Below are 19384 nucleotides of genomic sequence, written 5' to 3'. Positions count from 1 at the left end.
ATCTGCCTGCATTCATGCATTCACGCATTCACGGCTAAATGTTATCATGCATTATTGCTATATTGTGATGCACTATTTGTTGATATTAAATATTGCTTGATTATCTGTGAATGTGATATTGTTGTGCCTTGTTTGTGTGGAATTGGGATGAAGTGGGTCACCATGGGTTTGTGAGACTGTTACTGTTATATGGATCCTGATACTGATTACTGTTAGCCGGGTAAATGGGAGATCGGCGCCCCCGTGTGCACCTACTATTACTGTTACTGTTAACCACAGGTTGGCTTCTTTATTTGGGCGCACCGGATAATCTAGGTTTGATCGCAGCCCGCAGGGTGGCCTCCTGTTGTGAGCGCCTGATGATCTAGATTTGATGGAGACGACCGGATTGCCTCCTGTTGGTATAAAAAAAAAAAAAGGAAAAGAAAAGAGAGAATGGAAAAACAATGAGAGGGCTGGTCAAGTGAGGATTAGACCGGTCGGCCAGAATGGGGGATCGGCTCCCTGGTGCACACGTGAGAGGATGGGCCATGTGGGAGGACGGCTCATCGGGCGTTTCGGTGACTCCACTGACTAATTTCCACCTGATGTGATTATCTGAATGTGATAATAATTGTGATTGCTGTTGTATTGCCATTTGTGATTATATGACAAACTGCATGATCATAAAATTAATCGGTAACCAGATAAAAATATTTTTAGCATCTGTGTGATTGTGTGGGGTGAGAGGGTTATCTAACCCTACTCATTGAGTTTAGCGCTCACCCCTGCCTACCTATTTTTCCAGGTAATAGAAAGAAAGGAAAGCCTTATGGAGTTGAGACACTTATTACAGAAAACTGTTAATGATAGAAACAATGATGTAAATATAAAGGTAGAGTTCCGCAATTGTATTCCAGTTGAGTTGTATATAAATAATAAAAGTCCATCTTAAATATATGAACTGTATTTTGGATATATATATGTGAAATAAGTTAATAGGCCTGAATTCATAATTATGAATAGGATATGAGATTTAATAATTTAGGCTTACTACGGGCCTCAGGGGCCTTAAGCTTACCTGGGCCCTAGTGCCAGTCCAGCCCACGGGAACAGGTCGTGACATATACATTCAAAAAATTATGATTTATTATATTATAATTTGAATAGTGAAATTTCCATAGTTGTCTTCCTTTCATTGAAATACTTGAAACTAAAAAAAATAAAAATAAAAGATATTATCTTGACAAATATTAATCTTACAATCCAAATAAAATTTAAACTTTTATTAATAAAAGGGAGCAAGAAAAGAGAAAAGGAAGTGTAAGCATACCAAAGGATTTGGCGGAGAAAAGATATACAGCGAAAATAAATTTTGAATTTTGGTTATAACTTTAGCAAAAGATAAAGATTCAATTGCTAACTCCAACTCTCAGCGACGGAAGAAAAAATCAATTTAGGTTATAACTTTAGAAAGGGAAAAAAATTTCGTTGCTAACACGTTTGTAAAACCCTTTGTCAACTCTTAGCAACGGAAAAATAATGAAACAAGATTTGTTAATTAGTAAAAATAATATGATTAAGAAAATTAATAAAACAATCTAATTAAAAATTATTATGTAATTTTAATCGATAAATAAAATTAAATTTTCCTAATTAGAGGGTCTAGCTCTTTAAGATATTTCATGAATGCTATTTAGAAGGGAAAGCTTGTAAGCTTGTAATTTTTTATGATCACTAAACAATTACAGTTAATTTATAAATCTATAAATCTAAATTATAAGAACTATAAATAAAAATATTTTATTAATTTGTAAACAGAGAGAGAATTAAGGTTATATTTACCGCAAGAAGAAACATGATTGCAAACTCAATAATTTCAAATTGGCAAAAGCTTGATATAATTATTGATAATCAAAAGCAACAAATTTTTTATAGTCAAAAATAACAAATTCTTGATAGCCAAAAGAAATTAAAACTAAACATATATATAATGGTTTGATAGGATAAATTCGTAATTAAATGTGATTAAATTTATAATATTAATATAATAAAAATAATAAATTGATATTATAATTAGAATAGGATTAATAATGATATTTTTGTCAATTCATAAACTTAACAGGGTATTTTAGGAACCCAATATTCCCCTCTAATTCATCCTTTTATATATATTAATCTTTTTTATGACGTGTCATTGCACGTTGATTATGCTTATTATTTACTCATTTTTCACGCTCTTTTAATTTTTTTATTTATATAATATTAAACGATAAGTTTTTATTTAGATAAAATAAATATAATTGATTAATTTGTATTAGACCTTGCTGTACAAGCTACTTGTAATGCTACTTCTTAAGTACTTAATTTATTTTTATATAATAAAAGTTATTTCAAAATAAATTTCAACTTCATTCCTAAACTTAATTTTTCGGTCTCTAATTTATAAATGCCGATTTTAAAACCATACTAGGTGCTCAAAAACAAAATCAAGTCATCATTCAAAATTTTCAACCCCTACCCTATCTAAATACAAATATAATGAAAACTAATAATAAATTATTTTTTACTTCGAGGTAAAAAAAAAAAATGAGAAGATAATTGAATTGATAATGATAATCACTTAACTATATTGACAATATTACTTACCCAGTATATTAGAGAAAAAAATATATACACATAGACAAAAATTCTTGAAACTCCAAAAGGTGACCCAAAATAAAATTATATAGATCTAATTTTTTTCCAGTTTCATAAATATTATTTCTTTCAAGTCAAATAGATTTACAATATAAGAGAAAAATATTAAGAAAATTAAAAATGTTTAATCATTAAGAGACCATCTATTTATTTATAGGGAGATATAAATTTCGTATTAATTAAAGTGACAGTAGCTAAAAATTAAGTCAATAACAAAAAATACTGGTAATTCTGAAATATTTGATATGATTTTTAGTGGAAATGGCTGTAAATTAAATATAGCTGCTACAATTATTAGCAATTTGAAGTTGAATATAATTTGATTATTTGATTGATTTGAAACATAGTGTCGTTGGTGGAGAACCTTTTCATTATTGTGCTTTATAAAGCCAGTTGCTTGGTAGTCTCATCCATCTCACCATTACTCGACCAAACATATTGAGCTTAACTTCCATTTACTCGCTCGCACTCTTCTACTCTTCAAGTGATTTTCATCCCATATTTTGATCATCTTACGAATGTCTTCACAAAATCCTTTTACTTCGGCAATGCAATATCCTCGGATAATCTTGTGTTACATGCAAACAAAGTTGGACCTCATTTTTGTAAGCTACTAACCAGTGGTATCAAAGGTGTCTATCTAGCAACCAAAGTTTTCTCATTCTCTCCCTTCCTCTTTCTTTTCTATAAACCCTAACTTTCTTCTTTTCCTTTTCTATATTCCTCTTTCTTATTTGTTTTCCAAAAATAACTGCCAGAAAATATTTTCAAATGATGAATCTATTATTCTTTTCCTCTAATCTTTTTGCCTCAATCTTCTTTCTACCTGCTGCGTTTTTGTTGTTGTGATTCTTTCTTCTTTCTTCTTTTCAAATTATTAAAGAATTAAAAAAAAAAAATTCTAAAAAGCAGCAATAGTGTCGAATTCAAAGCTTCTTACTCAATTTTATGATGGATGCATGATTAGAGTGATTATGAGTTAATAGAATAAATATTTTTTCAATCCTTGTTGGAGGAATGAATTTAATTATTTGATTTTATTTATTTAACTCCCATTCAATCTGAGATTACAGAATAGAACATTGTATATAATTAATTGAGGACATTCATCGAACATGTATCAAATTCATAAATCCAAAAAATCACTTTCTTTAAAATAGCGTTTTGGTTGCACTAATTTGGAATGAAATTTATATTTGATTTTAGCTCAATACATCCAAAAATCCTATGTATATTTCTCAGTGGGACAAATCTACAAACACCATGAGCGCATGAAGCAACTACCGATTATATTATGCCTAAAACATCACTAACCCAAAAAATCTGCAACTAATTTAAACAAACAAACACAATGAAACACAAACAAACAGAGTGGCAAAACAGAATCAATCATCAATCAATTAATTAGCCCATAAATCTAAATCTAGCAATATAGAGTATTTCAGAAACAAACCTGTAGAATTTGATATATTGACAGAAGAGAAGAACTGGAATTGATGTTGGCATGTAATGGAGTGACCAACGTCCATCCATAATCTGAAGGGAAGAAGGTTGGTCACTCCAGTACAAACTAACATACTCCAGAGAAGTTTTTAATCGAAGATTCGAAGGCGTGCGGCGATCTGCGAATCAGCCCAATTTATAGACGTGCGTTAAATGAGGAGATAAGTGAATATTACTAAAGTGTCTTTATGATGTCAATGTTATTACATTCATGAACTCCTAAGGAAACCCTAAACTCATGGTACTACTTTTTCACTATTCAGCAAATTGCTTAGAAGACGAATTTACTGGCTTTCAAAAAAAATAATAATAATAAAATAAAATAAGGTCTGTTTGGTGGTGTTAAGTGTTTTAACAGTTATTAGTAATTTTACAAACTGTTAGCCGTTAGATATTAGTTATTTATATAACTATTTAAAATAAAAATATTTGATAAAAATAGCTGTTTGATTAGTTGTTGAATTTAAAATGATAAAAAAAAATATTTAAATATGACTATAGAAGTGAATTTATTATATAAAAAAAGAAATAATTTATATAATGTGTTATTATTTTTCTATCAAAAAAATGTCAATCTCCAGTGTGTAGTCCAATTATATAAATTGAAATCATTATCATTTTTAAAATAATAATACAGTTTCCTCACATATTCCTTTATTAATTCATTATTAAATTATTTTGTTTAAATTTTTATGTAAAATAGCGTAATTTTTTAACTTAATTGCAGATTTACAATACCATATCATCCATTAAAAAGAAAGACTTTAAACTATTATTAATATAAGTTAATTAAGGATAATATATTAATTAAGGACAGAATTATCAAAAAAATTTCAATCAAAAATTGAAAACACTAGATGTTAGATGAATTAAAGTCTTAATAAACGCTATTTGATCCACCAACGGTCATCTTAATAAACGTTATCTTACCTCACCGAACGACATAATTTACAAAAACACCAGGTCTAAAATGACATTGCTAAAATGTAGTGAGGGTAATTTTTTTCATAGTTCAAAAATGTGTATAAATTATGATTAAATTAATAAAAATAGAAAAGGTAAAAGAAAAATAGATAATGCTATAAGGCATATAACATTGGAATGAAAGCTAAGATATACAGAAGCTAATAACTTGTATAGTATGGTTTGCTAGCCATTTACATAATAATAATATCTGGAACTTAAACAGCATAGGATATTCTTTGATGTGCTCAAAAAATTACATACAAACGGTAAAATGTTGCCTAGTCTGAATTTTAGATAACTGAGAGAGAAAAAAAAAAAAAAAAAAAAAGAAAAAGAAAGAAAAATCTCCATTGAACCATATGCCTAGCATTTATAATCCAAATACCCGCAATTTTCAACGATAAATTTAATCTGCAATATCAGGTTGTATAGATGAACTCTAACAAATTGGATGGAATATTTTTGTCACGATCGTTTCCATGGGCCGGACCGGCACTAGGGCCCAGGTAAGCTTAAGGCCCCCGAGGCCCGTAGTAAGCCTGAAACACTACAACTTACTATCTCAATATAAATGTCAAATATTCAGCCCATATTACTGAAGAATAAACCTCAAGATTTTATTACATCTCGGCCCAAATTTATCTTCTACAAAATTTCACAGCTCGGGCCCAATTAACAATACATGACATATTTAATATGGGCTCAGTAATTATATCGTCTATGTTAATACATGACTAATTGTTCACAAATTCTACATCTGCGGAGTCACTAACTAATAGATATACATAGATTTCTATACATCTATATACATAGCAAAATATTTATTGGCTAGGAAAATTCCTCTATTGCCCTGCGCCGAATAAACATAGCCTAAATTGAATTAAAGAAAAACTTACTTCCTGAAAAAAAATCAAACAAGACATGTGAATTCTTTTAAGGAGTAATAGTTATTGCACAACACACGCAGTCACACAAATGTGTATACATATCAATCTAGTCATCCGACTAGTTATATGCTCACGCAGCTAGTCACACAAATGGCACATACCAGCACTCACAATCATTAACATCTTCATATAATCACATCACGTGGAAATTGGTCTGTGGCGTCACCGAAAACCCCGATGAGCCGTCCTCCCACATGGCCCATCATCTCATAACGTGTGCACCAGGGAGCCGATCCCCCATACTGGCCGACCGGTCTAATCCTCACTTGACCAGCCCTCTCATTGTTTTTCCATTCTCTCTTTTCTTTTCCCATACCAACAGGAGGCAATCCAGTCGTCTCCATCAAATCTAGATCATCAGGCGCTTACAACAGGAGGCCACCCTGCGGGCTGCGATCAAACCTAGATTATCAGGTGCGCCCAATAAAGAAGCCAACCTGTGGTTTTTCATATCATACAAATCACAGCAATAGGTACACACGGGGGCGCCGATCTCCCATTTACCCGGCCGACGGTCCAACCGTCCTCACAAACCCATGGTGACCCACTTCATCCCAATTCCACACAAACAGGCATAGCACTACCACAACACAATTAATCAAACATTGCAATTAAATGCAGACATATTGATCAATTGAACATCGTGATGCAATGCACAATTAGACATTCATTCTTAAATGCAATTAAATAATTAAATGCATAACATTAACAATAAACAATGATAAAATAAATAATAATAACGATAAACAATGATAATGATCATAAATAAATAATTGAATGAATAATAATGATAATGTTAAAGTAATTAAAGTACCTTATTTATTATGTGTCAAATTATAGAAATTATCTAAATAAGTTTATTTATTATGTTATTACTTAAAATTAGTCTAGGTTCTATTGAAATTTCGGCAACATCTCCTCTAAAAATTGGACTATCTACCTGCTCACATATCACAATATCATTATATCTTTATCAATCAATGCACACAGCCCATCCGTCGGGCAATCAATCAATTTAAAATCACATCCTCCTTCCATAACAACAATATTAACACTCAACCAAAAATTTACAAACTAATTCTAATAATATCCATATGAGATCATTTATTAAGTCATTAATTAATTAAATTATTAGCTTTACGGTAACTAATTTGTTAAACAGCTAAAACATATTTTAACCATAACTAATTATAACTACTACCTATAAAAATTCAATTTTTTTATATCAATATCGAAAATGGCTAGGCCTCCCAAATCTTAATTTATCGAATTTCGATTCTAGTCGTTAACCAACTAAAATTCGCCTTATTTCTCTTATGCACAATCGGCTAGTTTTAATCTAATGGTTATCTAATTGACTAATTAACTAATTCTAATTTATTCTTTCTCCTCAAATCACCTAATCATAATATTAATCATGTAATTTATTTGACAATGTTCTAAACTAATTTACAATTACATTATTCTAAAGTCCTAAACCAGTTAACAAATTATGTTCGCTATCCAAATACGCACACTAATCAATCTAATTTATTTACAAAAGACCATAAATGTTCATATATTTTTAAGTTAATCCAATAAGTTAATGTCTTGTTATTCAATTTAGTCTAGTTAATAACTCAATTAAATTCATTAATCAATTAATGCTTTATATATAAAAATTGAGAATTAAGTCTTAGAACGTACCCATTGGGAATCGGGCGACGATTCCATGATTAGCGGGAAGAGAAGAGGATTCTGTCTCTCGGGGCCTCGCCGGAGCGCCGCCGGCCGGTCACCTGACCGCCGCCGCCGACCGCCGTGCACGGTGGCCGGAAAATCGAAACCGCCCAGAAAATTTCAAGGTCACCACCACCCGCCTCCAATTTTCGTGAGGAATCCAAATCTGCTATCACTTTGTTGAGCCAGTGCCTCGTTTGGCCGGATCTAGCTCCACAGCCACCTTCAAGCCGCCGTCCATGGTGGTTTACCAAAACTCAAACAACAATCACAAATTAATGGGGGAAAAGGTTCATATGTAGGAGAGGAGTTGTTTGAGACCAACCCCAACACTTGGAGTCGACGGAATCGATGAGATTTCGCCGGAAAACTTCATCGCGTGGTGGACAGCCTTCCAATCGCGATCTCTCTCTCAATTTCAGGCCTCATCACGCGAACTAAGACCATGGAAGAGTTCATCTCGACGAGAGGAGCAAGATGGAGTGCTTGGTGTCGACTTCCATGGCTGGTGGACGGAGATCGTAGTGAGCAAGAGAGGAGAAGATGTCGCGCCCGGAGGAAGAAGAAGGAAAGGAGGGAAGGAGGGAAAGGAAAAGAAAAGAGAAAAGGAAAGAAAGTGGCTTCTAGACCATTCCGGTTCGATTTGAACCGGTTTGGTCTGATTTAATGATTTGCTCTCATTTTGTTTGGTTTTCGAGTTTTTCACTCGATTTTTGGATTATTCGTGGGGTTTTCGACAATTCAAATTGATTCCGGGTCTGGTTCGATTTATTTAATTATTTTAGTTGGGTCATAAAACATTTCTTCAATTTACTTTCTAATAATACAAACAATAATAATAACACTAAGTTAATTCAGGATAATTAGTTTATAATTCCATTTTATTTCATCAAAATTTCCGGACAGTCTGTTATTGGGTTTGGGCCCAATTCAAATTTGGGCTCAAGTTAAACTTGCTCGGTCTTAACAACCCATATTATCAAAAATTCAGATTTTTGATTTAATAAAAATTTCAAAGTTTTGAAAATAAAATTTCGGAGTATTTCAATTTTCCAACAAAGTAATTAGGATATTAAAAAATACTGTAGTTAATGGATCTTTCAGCTGCAATGAAATAGATGAAAGATTTCAATTAAATTATTCACCAAAAAATAGATTGGTACTTGGTAATATGCATTATGACACGTAGCAAGAAGTCATCACTTAAATATTGAGTGATAAAATTTTTATTTCAAATATTAATTATGGCCAGTTCAAACCACATGTGAAATATAAGAACTATTTTGAAGGTCATGGAGATTCCTCAACAGACAATTTGAACCAGGTTTGATCACCTGTAGAATGCAACAGAAGCTTTGGTGAAAAGGTGAGATCAAAGAAAATTGTAGAGAGGAGAATGAAGAGTAAAATAGATTTGAAACTGATTCCAAATTTTCATCATTTTTCGTTTCGAGGCAGGATGAAACGGGACTACAAACCTATTAGAACCGGATTGAGACTCTATTTTTTACATCTTGATACTTTGGGATGAAATTGAAAATTACGTAATTTCTGTATCAATCCGATTCATACACACCCCTGCTCCCCACTTTAAGGTCAGCGGATGTATCATGAAGCATTCTTACATATGAGGTGCTCTACATATGCAAAATTCACAGCACAACTAAATTGTCACATCTTTGTCATTAAACTCATTATACAATTGCATGTAACAAACATACCTACCTATCATACCTACAATTGACCTTTTCAGTAAAAAAAAAAAAAATTGAGGGTGGCACGTGGCAATCCTAGGCATGTAGTGGCTCTGCCCTTGGGTGTTGTTTCTTAAATATTCTTTGAGTTTATTAAACAAGTAAAAGTAAATGATGTTTAGAAAGTTGATGGAGGCTACTGTTTCTTAAACATGCTTGGAAATACATTAAACAATTCAAAATAAATAATGGTTAAGGAATGTTAACTTTGGGTTGTTGTTTCTTAGAGTATTTGTTTAAAATTCATTAAACAATTAGAAATAATGATGGAGACTTCATAATTAAGATTGTATTCGGCAGTAATTTTTTTCAGTAACTTTTTAGCGTCCTGACCAATCAAAACATTAAACTCTATTATAAAATCAAAACACTAAACGCTATTTTTTATAATATTTGATAACATAGTATTTGAGCTAACTTTTAGATGTTAAGATATCATTTTATAATGTAACATTTAACTTTTAGCGTTTTATAAAAAGTTAATTTTGACCAACAAACTCTAAGTAATGATAAAACTGATTCGTATCATACTTATTAACTGTTGTTTGAGAAACCAATTGAAGTCTGTGAGACATGCAGAGAATTGATTCTCTAAGCAATATTGAATTAAAACACATATGACCATATTCACTATAAGCGTCTCTTCGGTAAATTTAATTGTTTAAGTAGTTTTTCATAAAATGCTAAAAGCAAACATTTTATAAAACGTTATTTTAACCGTTTAAACTTTATGTTATCGAACACTATAAAAAATGTTTAGTCAAAACTCTAAAAGCTATTTAAAAAATTATTGTCCAACACAGCCTAAAACTCACGGCTCCTACCGCATAATTTGTGAATACCTGCCTTTCCTCTCTCTCATACAATGGTGCTTAAGTTATTTTTCTTTCTTTCTTCTACTGTCATTAGCCAAAGAAATTTGTAGTTAATCTCTTAAAATTTTTCATTAATTCTACTCTTTTTAACTAAAAACTTCGTGAGAAATTACCATTGAAGATTCATGCTATTTGGTGATGTTTTTTTTTTTTAACAGTCTTATAAATAAATGTTAATAAAACAGTATATATTTGTGAACAAAATAATTTCTCTAAAAAGGCGTATATTGTCGACAGGAAATATCTCAAATCAACAAAATATGACAGACACAAATTTGCATCCAGCTTGGAATAATATCAACTCTTATGATGTCGTATGACCTTATAAAAAGTCTGAATCACAACACTTGTAAATAGGGATGAGAACCAAATATCTTCATCGATCATGAATTATAAATCGAACACCATGAAGAAAGTCTTCTTGGTTTACTCTAATCCACCTTCTATTGACTTCCCCTAACATGGTAGAATTAGTGCGGATAATAGCTTGTGAGAGAGCCGACTTAGCAACACTGGCAAGCTCAGCCCCGCTCCAACCAACAGTCATGGAAGCTACATAAACAGACATTAAAATTATCAGATAACAATCACTTTGAAAAATTCATTCAGCTGCTATCAGCAACAAACATTTTAAGGCAAAATGACTCGCCTATTTGTTCAAGGTTCACATTTGAATCGAGTAAACCGCACTGGTTCATCCTTTGCGTATGAACCTTTAATATGTTTACACGACCTTTCTCATTAGGGACCCCAACTTCAAGGCAAAGCTCCAGCCTGCCAGGTCTGCACAGAAAAATATTTAAAGTTCAATATTATCCATGGCTGAAAAATATTTAGGGAGAAATAGCTGCGGAAACCAGCCTGCTACAAGACAAGGGTGAGAAAATTCTGATATTTTCCAGTGTATTTCTAGTTATTATTCATATGGAATTTACAAATTCTAACTTGATGGACAAAAACTGCCACTTAGAAACTCCAATTTCTTTTTTCACTCTGAGGAGCTCTAATTCAATTTCCTAATCTAAATTCCCCTTTTTCTTTACTGCAGAACCCTAAAACTCATCCTTATTGAATCTTGTGATTTGCATGATGTAAATGAATTCATAAGTTCCTTATACGACATCCAAAGCTGGAAACTTTTGTTCTTTTAATCCCTGTGGGAGTGAAAATTGAGAGAGAAGTATTAAAAAAAAAAACCTTGCGGTATCACCCTTTCCACTAGAGGTTCTCTGAAACTTTTTCTTTTTAAACAAAAAAAAAAAAAAAAATGTAATTTACATAGTTGGCAATACGGAGTCTAAAACCTTAACACTGTCAATCCTTACTGATGTGTCCCTATTAATAATTATACTTTAAAATGAAACTGAATCCCACACCTACAAGAGATAAATTTACTAAAAAATGAAAAGAAAAATAGTTTAATATACCACAAACTATGCATCATTTTATAATTATATACTACTTAGAGAATTTTGATTATTTTAGGTTTAATGATCTAAATTAACTAAAATTTGTGTTACTGCAATTTTGTCCCAACCTCTTTTATAGTATATGAGATCAATACTCTTTTAAGTAGAGAGTTTTGACAAAGAGAGAGTTCTGATCTGTCTAAGAAATTGAGCGTATGTGATATAATAGCATTATCAATGAGTTGACGAAAAAAGGTATGATGCTAGATTGCTAGGTGAGCCAAGTGAAGTAGAAAAATGATTTGATAATGGACAGAAGTTCATGTAGTTGTGACAAACAAAGGTCTTGATGGTCTTAGGCTGTAAAAGGTTTTAGCGTTCATGCAAAAACCTTTATTTGGATTTACAGAATGTGTGGTGGCATCGACCGATTCTCGTGCCTTCACTTCCATTGATGGCAATAGAGGAAATTGAGAATCAAGAGGAAAACTAAAGTATACCATGGAAGGAGGAAGAGATATGAAAGAGAAAGAAGGGAAAAAAGAGAGATTGAAAAAGAAAAATTAAAAATTAATTTTTTATTCTAACCATTAATAAAATATTACTAATTCTGTCCCAAAATTATAGTCTCACTTTTGTGTTTGAGTGTTCCAAAATAATAATCTCATTTATATTATTAAAAACATTTTTCTTTTAATTTTCCCACAATACTATTATATAATAATTCATATAAATAATTACTATTAGTTGAATTCACTGGATAGTGGAGAAAAAGTCTTAAGATAATTTTGAAATCTTGGTATACTAATTATTCATCCTATTCTGACAATTCCAAGGAATTATTAATATAAAATATTTAGGGTCTTTAAGAGTATATACGGAAAAATAAGAAAAAAAATTATAATTAAATAAATTTAACTAAGTATTTAAAGTCGGTGAAAAATATTTGGGATTATAATTTTAGGACAGAGGAGTATTCCTTTCTCAATTTTAACAATTTAACCATAGGGTAGAATTATGAATAAGTTATCAAGTTTAGCGTAAAATAGCTGATTTTTAAAGGTTGGGGGGAAGTGCAATATCATGCAAAGTTTGGGGTAATTTAGTTCATTACGCAATATTTTAACCCCAATATGAAAATTTACCTGCGACTATATTCTTTTAATCAAGATGAAGAATAGATAATAATGTTTTAAATCCGACAATTAATAAAATCTAAACAATCATCATTAGACATTCGCTGAGGCAATCTAATACTCTAATTTATCCCCTTTGAAAAACTATCAAACACAAAGTGCTAGAATAATGAATCACAGCTGTAAATATTTGTTGCCTATTATGCAACGCAATAAATCTAATATATGAGAGAGTAGTAGATTACCTCAAGAGTGACCCGTGGATTAAATCCATCCTATTTGTTGTTCCAATAATGAAGATATTGCCATATGCATTTACATCATCGATCTGGATTATGCAGGGTTTACATTTAGTATAGAGAATTTGGAAAAAAAAAAATCTTTGCTAAAAATATTTCATTTAAATACAATAATAACTAATTCCAAACTAGTTGGAGTCAACTATATGAATCATTTGTTTTTATTGCTTATAATTTAGTTTGAGCTGATGACAACAAGTAATGGGTCTTTAAGTCCATCTCTTCCTCCCTTAACACCATCCCCATCAATGTATCACACAATTTAAGAAAAAACTTCTTCTAAGTATATAAAGAAAGAATTACCATTCTCAACAATTCATGAAGTCTTCCAAAGCCCTACAACAGAGAAGGAAAAACAAATCTTCGTGCTTTACTATTATCCATGTAAGTGCACTAGAACCTAGATTGATATTCATAATCACAAGCATAAATTTTACCTGTGTGAACCAATCAATGTCATCAAAAATTATCATATGGAGGGGACTTTGATCTCCTATGAAGGGTAAGGACAACAATATGCATATACAAATGAATCATTCTTTTTACAAATCCATTAAAGAAATTGATAAATAATACAAATACATCATCACAAACCATATTTTCTGTAATCATTTGTAGCCTCGTCAAATAGCTTTCTCAAACTGTGGTTTGACTCGTCTACATTGCCTGACATCAACTCGTGCCCCATAACAACCTATAGAAAGGGCACATTAAATCATAAGACACAATCCAAATAACTCCAGCAAAAGAAAAGGATTTCCAAGATAGGAGTTCAATATTTTCACTTTGTAGCCTGTAGAAGAAATGAAACACGTAATGCATGAGAGAAAAAATGTAAGGGCATGTACAAAAATGACCTATACATATAATTGTGCACAAGTAGTTATGCTATTTTCTCATGATTTGATTTTTGAAATATTTAATTATTCATTATAGTAATCACTGTTATAAGCTAAAAAAGCTTCCAGTGCATTTGTAAACTTGTGTAAAGTGCAAAGGAGACATTTTTGATCCATAGTAACCCTTTCCTTAGCATGTAGTATCTTTGCAAGAGCTTTTGCCAATGCTGTTTTCCCAGTTCCCGGTGGCCCATAGAGAAGTATTCCTTTGACATTATTGACCTTTAGCCTGCAATGTGAAAACACCAATTCTATGAAATAGAATTAAAAAACTGTGAAGAAAAATGATTTTGAAAAAGACCATACGATAATATATGCGTGTATATATATATATATATACAAAAAACAAACTTTTTCCAAATCCTTTAATCCTTTACCATAAGCTTATACACTTATTATTCAACTAGGACCCTTTTGCAAATTACGTTCCAAGACCCTTGGAACCCTTTGCACTTTAGTATGTCCAGGGCCTTTATCAACACTTCTTTATAGTAATTAGCTATGACAAATCATACAGCATTAGCACTCATAGGAACAAGGTTTATCAAACTAGAAACAAGTCCTATTTTACTTTATTTACTTTTCTTTGTTAGTGGTCTTGGGTGCTACTCGATCTTCCATGCTTTCAACAAGTCAAAAGATTATATTGTTAAAATATTTTCGAAATAACTAAAATTGAATTTTATGCCACTTTCCATGAAAAGATAAAACCGGTAAATTAACAAAAAAATACTTCATCCAAAAGGCTTATTTGAATTTTTGTGCCAAAATCAAAGTGGAATATAATTTTGGGATGGATGTAATACAGTATACAAAGCAACTGAGCATACCTCCATAGAGGAGGCTTTATAATTACCATATATCACAAAATCTATTGTTTTACGCATTGGTACATAATTCACCTAAGGCTCTAAGGTCAAGTGAATGCTTAAGGAGCCTCATTGGAATCTAGGTTAATGTAGGCATGGGCACGGGTTCATTTTGAACCGAAACTAAATCGTACTGTAAATGAACTGGAACCGGATCAGAATCTTCAGTTCAAAGTTTTGAACTGGAACCAGCGATTCAAGGGCTAGTTAAAATTCATGTTAATGTTAAAATCTGAACCTGAACCAGCCCAAAACCGGTGGTTGACCGGCACTTCCGGTTCGGTCCAAACCGTAAATTTTCTATTTTTATTTTCAAAATGATAATCACTTAGCCTATTCTATAGGCCTAAGATTTTTACTACATAATATTTTACTACATGATACACTTAAGATTTTTTTTTTTTTTTTTGAAAATACACTTTACTTGAAAAGTTAAAAATCTAAAAAAGTAAAATGGTAAAATAAAGTGAAATATTTAGTCTAAAATTACTTTTTTTTTTTTCCTTATAGATTGTTTACTTAGTTCAAAATTACATTGTTTAAGCATTTTTCAAAATTTTCTAGCAATTTATTTAATCAATAACATTTGGACAAAATAAAATGATAATTTATTTGATTATTTTGTAAAATTAATTAATTTTATTCTTATATGAATATGAGCATTCTAAAATTTATTTAAAATAAAATTTACCAATATTTTTTAAACTCATCAATTTTTTAGAAAGAAAGATGTACCATTAGAACCAAATTTTTTTTAAAAAAAATGATACATATATCGCCCAACCGTGATCGAAACCATTGGTTCAACAGAACTGGCCGGAACTGAAATCAGACTGAAGCCGGCGATTCAAGGGCTCGGTTCAGGTTCAACATTTTAAAAATTTTGAATTGCCGGTTCCGTGAACCGAAACTGGCGGTTCAATGAACCTGCCGTGCCTAGGTTAATGTGCCTCAACTGGGCCTACAAAGCACTTCATCCTTGCAACCTTATGCCTAAGGATGGTAAAGAGAAGGACAACTTACCCACTCCACTCAAACCTAAACAGCCAAGTAACAGGAGCAAATAAGCAAGTCAAGTTGAGGATGGATGTGTACGTGGTCCAATTTGATAAATACATAAGAATATTAAGTTTTGGAATTCGTTACATAATTGCATTTATATATGAAACTGATCTTGCTACTCTACTTTTCTATTTCTTCCTGAAAGAGCTTCACTTCGAGCTTCACTTCGAGCTTCACTTCGACGTCTGAAGTTCTACTCATTTTCTTCTCTCAACATCTGCATCTAAGGTTCTCCAATTTCACATGAAAGGTTCCAATATTCTTTCATGTACTAAATTTCATATAGATTTCTATTTTACTAAGGGTTTTGTCTCTCTTGCACCTTATTCTTGGGATCTTTGGTCTTTGATTTATTGTTGCTTTTAAACCTTCAAAACCCATATGTACCAATGGTGATGATTTTTACATTCACGTACAATGACACTGAGGTGTTTTGGGTGGGGGTGGCGTACATGATGGATCTAATCAAGAGGCAATGCAAGTGAGGGGTACTATATTCCTATACACTAAAGGAGCTAGAAAATTTGTTGGTGTCAGGCAACACATGGGTAAATGTGTGTTCATAAAATATTAGTTTAGAAAGTAACAAATAGTCCTGACGTTTCTATAAATTGAGATGGATTGTATAATCTTCTTATTTTTTATTTTATCAACCACTATGCATATAAAAACAGTTCATAAAAATAACATTATAAATACAACAGAAAAATTAATCAAAGTAATATTACCACATGAACCCATAACTCAACTTTCAAGTAGGGGCATTTTTGTGGTAAGAATAAGCAATTTAGCGAAGACAAATTCAAGTAACCCATGTAATCTGAAAGGAAATCTTTAAGTAGCAATTGGGGCAATTCCCCCACTGTATATACGCCACTATCCTATAGGTTGGTTTGGTTTAGGGAGAGAATCCACTTGCGACCTGCCCTACTACAAATCCTACAATTTATGCGTTGGTAAAGCAGAACTCCAATAGAATAATCTAAAAGTGAAGAGAATGACAAATTTGGGTTTCAAAATAGAGTATTCTTACCGTGTGAATACATTGTCCATTATAAAATCGAAAATTTCAGCCAATCCACCAACACCAAGGGACATCAATTCCTTTTCTGTACCGTCTTGTAAATCCTTATCTCCTTCAAATGTTATTCGATCAGAGGCAGCTTCATCGTTAACCTGTAAAACAGGATTCATGATTGTTATGGCAGTTCTAAAAGATAAAGAATAAGAGTTCCAAAAGCCTCCTTTACCTGGAGATTTTTTTTCCTCAACAGCTTGGTCCGTTTGATACGACCTGTGAAGTTTGCCAAAATAGATCGCCAATTTCGAATAATGAGATTTGGTGATGTCGAAGGTCTATTTGACAATCTCATCCTTCTGCTAAAATCATTCCGAGCTGAACTGTTAAAGGATAAAAAGACAGAGCCTGCGTGGTTTGTGCGGGTGGCGATAGGGTTGGAGATTTTCCTATCCGAATGGAATGCATGCATCGCCAATTGTGCACACAATTGCACCTATTTGCATACTCTCAATTTCCTTCACCTAACCGAATGCACAATTCCCTCCTCCAAAAGTTATCCAAAAATTAACTCTTTTTTTTATATAATATACAATTATCACTCCATATTTACTTGCAATAAAAAGGCCCAATTTTCTTTTTTTTTTTTTAAAGAAAAAAAAAAGAATAAGATAATACATTTCAATATTTTTCATTAAGAAAAATTATTAAGTAAAAGTTATTATTTTATTAATAACTAGATGAAAGCCCGCGTATTTTTTTATGATCCAATCCAAAATTAAAATAACGAATAAATAACTATGTCCTAATCACGTTGATAAAAGTTAACAAGAAGTAAAAAAGAACATCTATAGTAGCACATGATTTGTTAAAAAAATCAATCCGTAATTAAGCATGCTTTTAAAAAAATATATACACATAGATAAAAACTCCTCTTCGTTTAAGCCTCTATTATCTAATAACAATAAATTAAATTTTTAAAAAATATCTAAAGATAAGAAAATAGGAAGATAAGAAAATAGAAAACAAACAAAAATTATCTATACATATCTATCATTGTTTGTTATAAATTAAATTTAAAAAACAAATTAAATTTAAAAATAAATATTTTTTACGAAAAAACAAATACTTAAAACAAAAAAAAAACAATAATAATTAAATATTTGAAAAATGCATCTTAGTAAGATGTTCGTTATCTTATTTAGCTTGCTAAAGAGATTGTAGCTTGAAAACTCATGCGGGCATCACAAAATGAGAGTTAATTTCATACAAAATATTAAACTAAATAATAAAACAATAAAAATAGTCGCAAACACCAAACCAAAATAAACACCCAAAGCCCATTTATCATTTATCCATTAAAAACATTTCACGAAATTATAATAGTGAAAAAAATCTCAATATAATTATTGAAAATTATGGACTGCACAATTCATTTTTGTCCCTTCTTGACACTAAACTTAGTCACCTTAGCTTCGTTTGGGTCTTCCTTCTCAAAGTATTAATAAGACCAATAGCAACATTATAGTGCATGTTCCTAAAAAAAATTCGAACCTCCATGGAGAAGGTTTCCACCACCATAGACTTGGTTGGAACCATCTTCATGAATCCAATATTACCATTTTCACGATTTCACCATATCTAGCCTTGGAGTATATGGGTGTTATAGTAACTATATGCAAATATAAAAAAACAATTGAATACACATAATGGTCTAATGAATTGAATTGAAAGAAATAACATAAAAAAAAAAAAAAAAAAAAAAAAAAAAAAACATACAGAGAATAACCATTGTAAAAAATAAAAACTAGAATGCTCAAAGAGTAGAGTGACACATTTTGAAATATTTTTTGCTTGAGTAATATATATATATATATATATATATATAATAAATGTCAAAAACTATTTTTATTTTTTTTATACAATTTTTGGGTCATTTAGTGCAAAGTTAAGGTGATAATTAAATAAAAAACTGATTTTTAGATAAATTGCATATCCCACTTAAATTCAAATGCAATGAGAATTAATGGCTTAAATTGAAAAATCGAAAAGATAATTAAACACATTTATAATGATCAAGTGAAAGAATAATAATAATGAAGTCCTTTAGTTCAAAGAATAATGAATGAAAGAGGAGAGGGAGGGGATTAAGTGGGTATTTTCAGCATGATTGCCACGTTGGATAGCCTATATGGATTAAATGTTAGGCTATATAAGTGGACACATAGATATATGTGAGTCCTATTTAA

At 31.2% G+C, this 19384-nt stretch overlaps 1 protein-coding gene and 1 long non-coding RNA gene across 3 annotated transcripts; both read right to left on the bottom strand.

The window, feature by feature from the left end:
* Window positions 1-2951: 2951 nt before the first annotated feature.
* On the bottom strand, window positions 2952-4307 carry LOC149496090 (uncharacterized). Its single transcript, XR_016320842.1, has 2 exons — window positions 4133-4307; window positions 2952-3247 (listed from the first exon to the last, which is right to left on the bottom strand). It is a non-coding gene; the product is annotated as an uncharacterized LOC149496090 (long non-coding RNA).
* Window positions 4308-10650: 6343 nt separating this feature from the next.
* LOC105628978 (vesicular-fusion protein sec18) lies at window positions 10651-17677 on the bottom strand. 2 transcript variants are annotated; one of them, XM_089721111.1, is made up of 9 exons: window positions 17368-17675; window positions 17151-17293; window positions 14318-14415; window positions 13882-13983; window positions 13725-13780; window positions 13591-13623; window positions 13234-13316; window positions 11093-11226; window positions 10651-10995 (listed from the first exon to the last, which is right to left on the bottom strand). In XM_089721111.1, exons 1-9 carry the CDS (start codon window positions 17605-17607, stop codon window positions 10820-10822), a joined length of 1065 nt encoding a protein of 354 aa, XP_089577237.1. In that variant the 5' UTR covers window positions 17608-17675; the 3' UTR covers window positions 10651-10819. The 2 variants fall into 2 exon arrangements, with proteins under 2 accessions (XP_089577237.1, XP_089577239.1); XM_089721113.1 differs by lacking the exon at window positions 13591-13623 and having other exon boundaries at window positions 17368-17677.
* Between the last annotated feature and the right edge of the window lie 1707 nt (window positions 17678-19384).

Source organism: Jatropha curcas, chromosome 5, assembly GCF_041381405.1.
Source record: "Jatropha curcas cultivar XTBG-Jc1 chromosome 5, XTBG_Jcur_1.0, whole genome shotgun sequence".
In the NCBI taxonomy this organism is placed as follows: domain Eukaryota; kingdom Viridiplantae; phylum Streptophyta; class Magnoliopsida; order Malpighiales; family Euphorbiaceae; genus Jatropha; species Jatropha curcas.
This window is presented reverse-complemented; position numbering and strand designations above follow the sequence as displayed.